The 10,000-nt window shown below is 42.2% G+C and overlaps 1 protein-coding gene across 7 annotated transcripts in view; it reads right to left on the bottom strand.

Moving 5' to 3' along the window:
• LOC310714856 (fibulin-2-like) overlaps positions 1–10,000 on the bottom strand; it is a 30,749-nt gene that overhangs the window by 9,079 nt on the left and 11,670 nt on the right. For 6 of the 7 annotated variants that reach the window (XR_014530154.1, XM_083520857.1, XM_083520862.1 and 3 more), the window contains exons 5-9: positions 8,464–8,650; positions 6,361–6,570; positions 3,437–3,595; positions 2,982–3,083; positions 353–490 (exon numbers count right to left, since the gene is read on the bottom strand). Coding sequence is in view for 6 of the 7 variants with exons in the window: in XM_083520857.1 (XP_083376983.1) it covers positions 353–490; positions 2,982–3,083; positions 3,437–3,595; positions 6,361–6,570; positions 8,464–8,650 (796 nt within the window). In the remaining variant the exon portion in view is untranslated. The remainder of the gene's footprint in view (positions 1–352; positions 491–2,981; positions 3,084–3,436; positions 3,596–6,360; positions 6,571–8,463; positions 8,651–10,000) is intronic. The other variant, XM_083520859.1, reaches the window with a different exon arrangement.

Raw genomic sequence — 10,000 nt, 5'->3', positions numbered from 1 at the left:
ACACCAAACTTTCCTGTTACAACTTTTTTTATTTTATTTAATGTTAAAAGGTATTGGTGTGTCGAATTTACACACACACACACACACACACACACACACACACACACACACACACACACACACACGTTCCTTGCACCATGCAAAACTAAAGCCATTAGCATCATTAGTCTTTTAGCACAGAGCCCAGACAGGTTGTAAGCAGTCTGCATGCGCTTGTAACTGGTTATAACTGGTTGTAACTGCTTGTAAGTGGTTGTTACTGGTTATAACTGGTTGTAAATGGTTATAAGTGGTTATAAGTGATTGTAAGTGGTTGTACTGGTTGTAACTGATTATAAGTGGGAAGTCGTACCCACGCAATGGCCCCGCGAGTCCGGAGCGAATCCTCCCAAACACCTGGGTCTGGACCTGCAGCTGAACGAGCCGGCCGTGTTGATGCAGTCAAACCCCGAGCCGCAGCTGTGAGCTCCCAGCGTGCACTCGTTCATGTCTTCAAGAACGACAAGAAAACGTTTTTTACTAGAACTTCTGGTAACTGTGGAGTGAAACACAGGCTGAACTCTGGAGCTCCAACATACAGTAATAATGTGTGTTACTATATCTGACCACTAGGTGGCACTGTGAGCCAAATATAAAACTCAAACATCACCTGCTGTATATATTTTTACACATAAAATGTATTTATTCTGTAAATTAAACAATTTAGTAAAAAAGAAAAAATAGCGTTAGTAGGAAATAAGCCATTCTGATCATGCAAGCATCACTGGAATTTGATAATAGTTTAGTGGTTAAAGCATTGGACTTCAGAACCGAAGGTTGTCAGCTCAAATCCCAGCCATGCACAGCTTCCAGTCCTGGGCCCCTGAGCAAGGCCCTTAAGCCCATAGCTGTTCAGTTGTATGAAAGATGGATGTAAGTTGCTCTGGATGCCATAAATGTACAAACCCGATTCCAAAAAAGTTGGGACACTGTACAAATTGTGAATAAAAACAGAATGAATGATGTGGAAGTTTCCATTTTCAATATTTTATTCGGAATACAACATAGACGACGTATCAAATGTTCAAACTAAGAAAAATCATTTTAAGGGAAAAATAAGTTGATTTTAAATTTCATGGCATCAACACATCTGAAAAAAAGTTGGGACAAGGCCGTGTCTCCACTGTGTGGCGTCCTCTCTTCTTTTTATAACAGTCTGTACACGTCTGTGGACTGAGGAGACAAGTTGCTCAAGTTTAGGAATAGGAATGTTGTCCCATTCTTGTCTAATACAGGCTTCTAGTTGCTCAACTGTCTCAGGTCTTCTTTGTTGTATCTTCTTTTTTATGATCTGGACTGCAGGTGGACATGTCAGTACCCGGATTCTTCTTCTACTCAGCCATGATGTTGTAATTGATGCAGTATTTGGTCTGGCATTGTCATGTTGGAAAATGCAAGGTCTTCCCTGAAAGAGACGACGTCTAGATGGGAGCATATGTTGTTCTAGAACTTGAACTTTCCAGATGTGTAAGCTGCCCATACCACACACTCATGCAACCCCATACCATCAGAGATGCAGGCTTCTGAACTGAACGCTGAGAACAACTTGGGTTGTCCTTGTCCTCTTTAGTCTGGAGGACATGGCATCCCAGTTTTCCAAAAAGAACTTAAAATTTTGATTCGTCTGACCACAGCACAGTTTTCCACTTTGCCACAGTCCATTTTAAATGAGCCGTGGCCCAGAGAAAACGCCTGAGCTTCTGGGTCATGTTTAGATATGGCTTCTTTTTTGACCTATAGAGTTTTAGTCGGTGATGGTGAATGGCACGGTGGATTGTGTTCACCGACAATGATTTCTGGAAGTTTTCCTGAGCCCATGTTGTGATTTCCATTACAGCAGCATTCCTGAATGTAATACAGTGCCGTCTAAGGGCCTGAAGATCACAGGCATCCAGTATGGTTTTCCGGCCTTGACCCTTACACACAGAGATTGTTCCAGATTCTCTGAATCTTTGGATGATATTATGCACTGTAGATGATGAGAATTTCAAACTCTTAACTAAAAATTGCTCCACTATTTCTCACCGCAGCATTGGGGGACTTGGTGATCATCTGCTTATCTTGACTTCTGAGAGACACGGCCACTCTGAGAGGCTCTTTTTATACCCAATCATGTTGCCAAATGATCTAATAAGTTGCAAATTGCTCCTCCAGCTGTTCCTTATATGTACATTTCACTTCTCCGGCCTCTTATTGCTGCCTGTCCCAACTTATTTGGAATGTTTTGCTCTCATGAAATCCAAAATGAGACAATATTTAACATGACATTTCAAAATGTCTCACTTTCAACATTTGATATTTCATCTATATTCTATTGTGAATAAAATATAAGTTTATGAGATTTGTAAATTATTGCATTTCTTTTTTATTCACAATTTGTACAGAGTCCCAACTTTATTGGAATCGGGTTTGTAAATATAAAATACTGTTTTTGAAATAATAAAGAAATCTCCAGTCTTTAGCTTCAATTAGTGTTTTTATTATAATATCCATAATAAACTTTATATATTTACTGTAAAACTCAATATTGTATTTTTATAATCGTTGCACATACTGTATATAAAAGTCTCTTCTTTTTGCACATATTTATAGAACTTTTTCATAAATACTGTATATAAGATCTCCTTCATTGCGCTGTTCATGACCATCGTACTCACTGCATCTACATCTACATCACCTTTTCCTCTACTGTTCATTCAGATTATTCATTCATCTGTCATTACATCTATCATATATATATATATAGAGAGAGAGAGAGAGAGAGAGAGAGTTATATAGTGTCTAAATGTTACTTTATACCTCCTCGAGATTAATTTATATTTAAGTATAAACGTGTTTTAAACCTCACGTGTGTGTGTGTGTGTGTGTGTGTGTGTGTGTGTGCGCGTGCGCGCGTGCGTGCGTATGTGCGTGTGTGTGTGTGCGTGCGTGTGTGTGTGTACCTTCACACGAACGTCCATCAGGCATCAGAGAGAACCCTGAGAAACAGGAGCAGTGAGCTTGACCCTCCACCGGGTGGCAGCGCTGGGCACAGCCTCCGTTTCCTGCAGAATGGCATTGATTATTACAGGAAGAAGTTCTCCATCCTGCTGAGAGGATAAACGAATGATTTACAGCCACTAGTCTGCTCCTGTTCAACCACCCCCCAACCTTCAACCTCAGAAAAACATCTCTCTAACATCAGGGCATTCAAGAGACAGAAATGGCAGAGAGAGAAAAGAAGGAGAGAGAGAGAGAGAGAGAGAGAGAGAGAGAGAGAGAGAGAGAGAGAGAGAGAGAGAGAGAGAGAGAGGAAAACACTAACCAGAAGGTTGTGAGTTTGCTGAATGAAAGGTGTGTAAAGTTGATAGAGGACAGGATGGAGTGATGTGCTATGATAAAGGTGTACAGGTGATACCTTCACAAGGATCGAGAACAGCAGGAGGTGGAGGGCTGGTGGTGGTGGAGGTCGTTGTGGAGGTCATGGTGGTTGTCTCCACTGGTTTGTGGATCACACTAAAGACATCATCTCCTTTCAGTTGGCCTTCATCCTCATCGCCATCCTCTTCCTCCATCACTGCACACAGAAACGCTTCATTAACAAACCTTCTACCTGAACATGTACAACAGCGAGCGACTCATAAACCTGCTCCACTCTCACAGCTGCAGTGACACAGAACTATTCAACACCTTCTGGCCAATCACAACCCAGAATTTGGTCGCCACGACGACGTCCTATTCCTCAATCGTTCATACAAAGAGACTTGTACGTCTTGGTTTACTCGCTCACTGTAGGCTAGTCCACTACCTAGCAAGACCAAGAGATATGACATGCTTATCAAAACGTTTTGAGACAGGCCTTGACCCTGGCAGTAGAACTCGACATTCAGGGTGTGGCCCCTGGGGCCGAATTCTCGATGCACAATGCAGCAAATGTAGAAAAAGATGATGAGCATGCACTCAGTTGATGTACTCGGAGATGATCTCCTCCACTGAATAGCAGACGTGGTAACACACGTGGTCAGAACAGCACCGGTCGCACGGCTCCCGATGTACACTGACTTATAGAGGTGCTCCCTGTGACTGTGTGAGCAGCCTCGTGCTGCCATCTGTTGGTCTGTTATAAAACTAGTCTCGAAACTTTTTGTTACCACGTGCTAATATGAACAAATAGCGCTGACTCATGCTTGAACTCTTTTTCTGTCAAGCTCCACATGCTCCTGAGATCCCAGAGATCCTGTCCTCTTCTGCTCTCTGGACCATCGTAATGCCCTAATAGAGTTCTCGTCACTTCACACTGAAGATGATCTACATGGATGGATTCATGGGAATTCAATGGACTACTTAGATGGATTAAATAATTCTCCACCTGTGAACCTCAAACAAGACAGACTTCATGATCAAAAGAGTTCCTTTATGAGTTCCTGCTTCCTCTGAACTGGTGGAGCTGGTGAAGCTGTTGGAGCTGATGAAGCTGGTGGAGTTTATGGAGCTGATGGAGCTAATTGAGTAGGTGGAGCTGATGGAGTTGGTGGAGCTGATGGAGTTGGTGGAGCTGATGGAGTTGGTGGAACTAATAAAGCTAATGGAGTTGGTGGAGCTGATAGAGTTGGTAGAGTTGGTGTAGCTGGTGGAGTTGGTGGAGCTAATGAAGCTGGTGGAGTTGGTGGAGCTAATGAAGCTGGTGGAGTTGGTGGAGCTGATAAAGCTGGTGGAGTTTATGGAGCTGATGGAGCTAATTGAGTAGGTGGAGCTGATGGAGTTGGTGGAGCTGATGGAGTTGGTGGAGCTGATGGAACTAATGAAGCTAATGGAGTTGTTGGAGCTGATAGAGTTGGTGGAGTTGGTGGAGCTAATGAAGCTGGTGGAGTTGGTGGAGCTAATGAAGCTGGTGGAGTTGGTGGAGCTGATGGAGCTCATGGAGCTGGTGGATTTTTCTTCTGTAACAGACTGAAAACATCATAAAAATTTGTTCTCTTTACAGCGCTTTCATTGGCCCAGAAGAGCACTGGGTTAAAATACAAATAAAATAAAACGCTATGGTTCTACTTTCTGAAGCCACGTCTTCTGTGTCCCATTGCTGAGAAGCAGGGTTCTACAAAAACAGCGAAAATAAGAAGACCAGAGGACTGCTGAGGGACGCCGTGGCACACGCTTACAATAATAATGCAAATGAAAACATTATTATTATTATTATTGGAGGAAACTGTGTCGCTCCAAATAAAGTCCCTCCAGTTTCTCCTTAAAGCACGAGCATGAGGCAGAAACACTCTGTGTGTGTGTGTGTGTGTGTGTGTGTGTGTGTGTGTGTGTGTGTGTGTGAAACCTGGAGAAAGCTGCTTGTTTTTACTGCATGGCTCCAGTATTTGAAGCCTCTCTATAATTTCCTGTGAAGGTGTTTTTTCCTCTCTTTCCTGTTCAGACTCGTTCGGTTAAAGCACCGCTGCATCACCGAGCCGATTTCTTCACACAGGGCCAAAGCAACGGTGACGTCCTGAGCAGACTAACGTCTCGCCAGAACGCTCTTCAAAAAAACTGAAGCAATCGTTTTTCTTGGAAAGCACTAGTGAAAAAGCAGTTCTGCATCACATCACGTTTTTACATTCGCACAGAACCGAGCGAGGGAGAGGCACGAAACACCAACAACCAGAAATCTCCAGCCGATTTTATTCCCATCACTGTGTGAGTGTGTGTGAAAAAAACTGTAGAAGGTTTCACAGGTTAACGTTCGAAATATCGAATGATGATCAAAAGTATTGCCACCACGATGTGCTTCTTCTCCAAACTGTTACACAAATTTGTACACACAATTGTATAGGACATCTCTGGATGCAAACCAGTTCCAGCATTACAATGTCCCTGTGCACAAATCCAGCTCCATGAAGATCTGCTTTCTATAGGTTGAAGTGAAATATCCAACTATACTGAATCTCTACAGAATCCAGTGGAACATCTCCCAGAAGAGTGGAGCTCATTATAACAGCACATGGAGATTCAATGTGGAATTGGATGTTAAAAAAGAAGCACATAGAAATCTTGTGCTCAGAAGTCCACAAACTTTTGGGCAGACAGACAGACAGACAGACAGACAGACAGACAGACAGAGACAGACAGACGTACTGTGTCAGGAAGCTTTGGTATGTTGAAGAACTCTAATCAAAATAAAGCATGAACTGAAGATAAATATTCACACACACACACACACACACACACACACACACACACACACACACACACACACACACACACACACACACACACACACACACACACACACACACACACACACACACACACACACACACACACACACACACACACACACACCGCTCCTTTCCTCACCTTCCTGCAGACACTGAATCCCATCCGGCTGCAGGACGAATCCAGGGAAACACACACACACGTACGATCCCTGTGTGTTGACACACTGATGATGACACAGCTGCCCGGCGTACACACGGCACTCATCCACATCCTCCACACCCTCCACCATGTTCTCCGTCTCGTCCACCTCCTCCAGAGAGAACGCCTGGTGCTCAGGACCTTCAGACACTAAACACAGCATTACAGCGTCATGCTTTTAGAAACAGTAAGGGTATAATGGAACAATGTTTATTGGAAACCATTAGGATGACAAAGTTGTATAGTGTATCCATCAAAATGTAAATAAAAACAGAATGCGATGATTTAAAAATCTCATAAATTCATATTCACGAATAAAAACAAAAAACATCAATGATTAAACTGAGAATTTATACCATTTAAAAGAAACAATAAGGTCATGTCTCAAAAAAGTTGGTACAGAACCATATTTCCCCACTGTGTAGCATCACATCTTCTGTCCAAATTCATCTGGGAACTGAGGAGAGCAGTTGCTGAGGTTTTGGGAGAGGAATGTTGTCTCATGTGTGTCTGATGCAGGATTCCAGCACCTCAACAGTTCTGGGTTTCCTTTGTTGTGTTTTTGTTTTATGTTGTATTGTTTGAAACTGTTTTAAAAGGTAAACGGTCTAGACTGCAGACGGGTCTGTTCAGCAACCAGACGCTTCTACTACGAAGTCACGCTGGTGTAATAGATGCAGTATGCAGTTAGCACTGTCTTGCTGAAATCTACAAGGCCTTCCCCAAAAAAGACGTTTTCTGGATGAAAGCATTTGTTGCTGAAGATAGCGTTCAGCATGGATGGAGTCTTTCCAGATGTACAAGCACTAATGCACCATCATACCATCAGAGATGCAGCTTTTTAACCAAGAGCTGAGAACAAGCCAGAAGATCCCGCTCCTCTTTAGTCCAGAGGACGTGGTGTCCATGGTTTCCATAAAGAAATTCAAATTTGGATTCGTCTGACCACCGAACAGTTTTCCATTTTGGCTCAGTATGAGCTTTCACCCAGAGAGGATGGTGGGGTTTATACCCAATCATCTTACTATCCTGCTATTAAACTAATGTTTCTGCAACTGGTTAATTTTAATAACTCACTTTTTCTAGACTTTTGTTGTCCTGTCCCAAATTTTTCGAGACGTGTTGCAGCCATCAAATTCAAATTAACCTTATTTTTCCATAAAATGGCACATTTCCTCAGTTTACACATTTGATCTTTTTCTATGTTCTACTGTGAATAAAATATATGAGTTTATGAGATTTGCAAATCATTACATTCTGTTTTTATGTACATTTCACACAACTTGCACGTTTAACAATGAACATCGTCTCAGAGCAGCTTTACACCGATAATGTGGTGATAAAAACGAATAAGTGTAAGTTTGTCCCTGATGAACAAGTCGGTGGAGACTGTGGTGAAGGAAAAACTCCCTGAGATGCAGAAGGAAGAAACCTTGAGAGGAACCAGACCATCATTCTTCTTTAATTCTGTAATTATGGTTCTGATCCAGGAGGAAAATTTAAACCAAATGTAAACACTATGCCTTTTTCATAATCACACACACACACACACACACACACACACTTTACCATGCAACAGTGTGCGAGTGTAAGTGAACTGGAACAAGATCAGAAATCAGAGACAAATATCTGACGGAGCTTCACAGATCACTGATACAACATCATTTATATACCACTGAACATCTAAATACAGAGATCTATAGCAGACACCAGTGTTAGATAACGTGAAAGAAAGAAAGAAAGAAAGAAAGAAAGAAAGAAAGAAAGAAAGAAAGAAAGAAAGAAAGAAAGAAAGAAAGAAAGAAAGAAAGAAAGATGCATGGATAAGTGGATGGATGGATGGCTAGATGGTAGATAGTATAGAATGAGTGACAGACAGACAGACAGACAGACAGACAGACAGACAGACAGACAGACAGACAGACAGACAGACAGACAGACAGACAGATAGATAAAGTGAAGAGAATGTAAATTGAAAGACAGAAATATCTAAGGATAAATACTAAAATTGGATATATATGTAAATTTTGTGAAATAAAATACCTCTCCTGGGTGGGCTGGTGGCTCGGGGGTGTGTCTTCTCCCTGACTGTGCTCTGATTGGCTGGGTGAATCCTCTCACAGCAGGTAAGGAGGGCGTGGCTACAGGTTCGACCCAAAGCTGGTGGAGGGTCACATGACTCTCGCTGTTCTCTCAGACTCAGACCCAGAGCACAGCACCTACAGCACTCCTGAACACACACAACACTACATTACCCACAATCCCCCACAATGCTTCGGGTTTTAAAAATCACAATTTAAAGAAAAATGTAACTCACATTTGCTCGCTGTTAATTCAGTGTGTATTTATTTATTATTTATAATATACCACTACCAGTTAATTAGTTCATTATTACAAATATACTTCTAAAAAAAGAAGAAAAGGTGACAATGCTAACCAAACTCTGGAACCCCACCCAAAACTCCACCCACAAGGTCACAGTGAACAGAAACCTTTTCTGCACAATTGTTTCTGATAGAAATTTGCATAATCTAATCTCTATTTTAAATTTAAATACTTTTTACGATGAAATGATCATTTGTTTTTGTATTGCTGAATTAATGACATTTATTATAATTAAATACATTTGAAATAATTTTGTTCTTCGGGGGATTATAAATGTTCTCCTTCTCTTCATTGCTGTCTTGTTTTCATCGCTGTGTTTTTTTGGCATCGGTGTGAAATGAGATTAATTCATCTCGTGAGGAACATGAGTCACTGAAACCTGAATCATCTGGCCATGCGTCTCTTGGAAACAGTGAGGAAGAGTCGAGGCGAGGACGCTAAGCGTCTGGCACGAGTCCTCACGGTGGACTGACTGATGTTTTACCATGTCCACTCCCTCACTGAGCTGAGCGTGAGCACGATACTCTTATTTATACATACACAATACTGTGAATGCATGAGTGTGGAGATGTGGCCCAAAAAGTCTCCGTTACTCCACTTATTCACTTCTCACAATACCGTGACTCTACAGTAACACAATGCTCCATCCAGGATCCTGTTTCATAAAGCTGGAGCAGGATAAAGCATGACGCTCTACTCACTGTAACAGTGCCCTTGCGTGCTTAATACTCTCACTGTAACAGTGCCCTCGCGTGCTTAATACTCTCACTGTAACAGTGCCCTCGCGTGCTTAATACTCTCACTGTAACAGTACTCTCACCTGCTTAATACTCTCACTGTAACAGTGCCCTCGCGTGCTTAATACTCTCACTGTAACAGTGCCCTCGCCTGCTTAATACTCTCACTGTAACAGTGCCCTCGCGTGCTTAATACTCTCACTGTAACAGTGCCCTCGCGTGCTTAATACTCTCACTGTAACAGTACTCTCACCTGCTTAATACTCTCACTGTAACAGTACTCTCACCTGCTTAATACTCTCACTGTAACAGTGCACTTGCGTGCTTAATACTCTCACTGTAACAGTGCCCTCGCGTGCTTAATACTCTCACTGTAACAGTGCCCTCGCCTGCTTAATACTCTCACTGTAACAGTGCCCTCGCGTGCTTAATACTCTCACTGTAACAGTGCCCTCGCC

Source organism: Silurus aristotelis (genome assembly GCF_946808225.1).
Source record: "Silurus aristotelis genome assembly, chromosome: 19".
NCBI classification, from domain to species: Eukaryota; Metazoa; Chordata; class Actinopteri; order Siluriformes; family Siluridae; genus Silurus; species Silurus aristotelis.
Note: the sequence above shows the minus strand (reverse complement) of the source record. Positions and strands in the feature narration are given on the sequence as shown.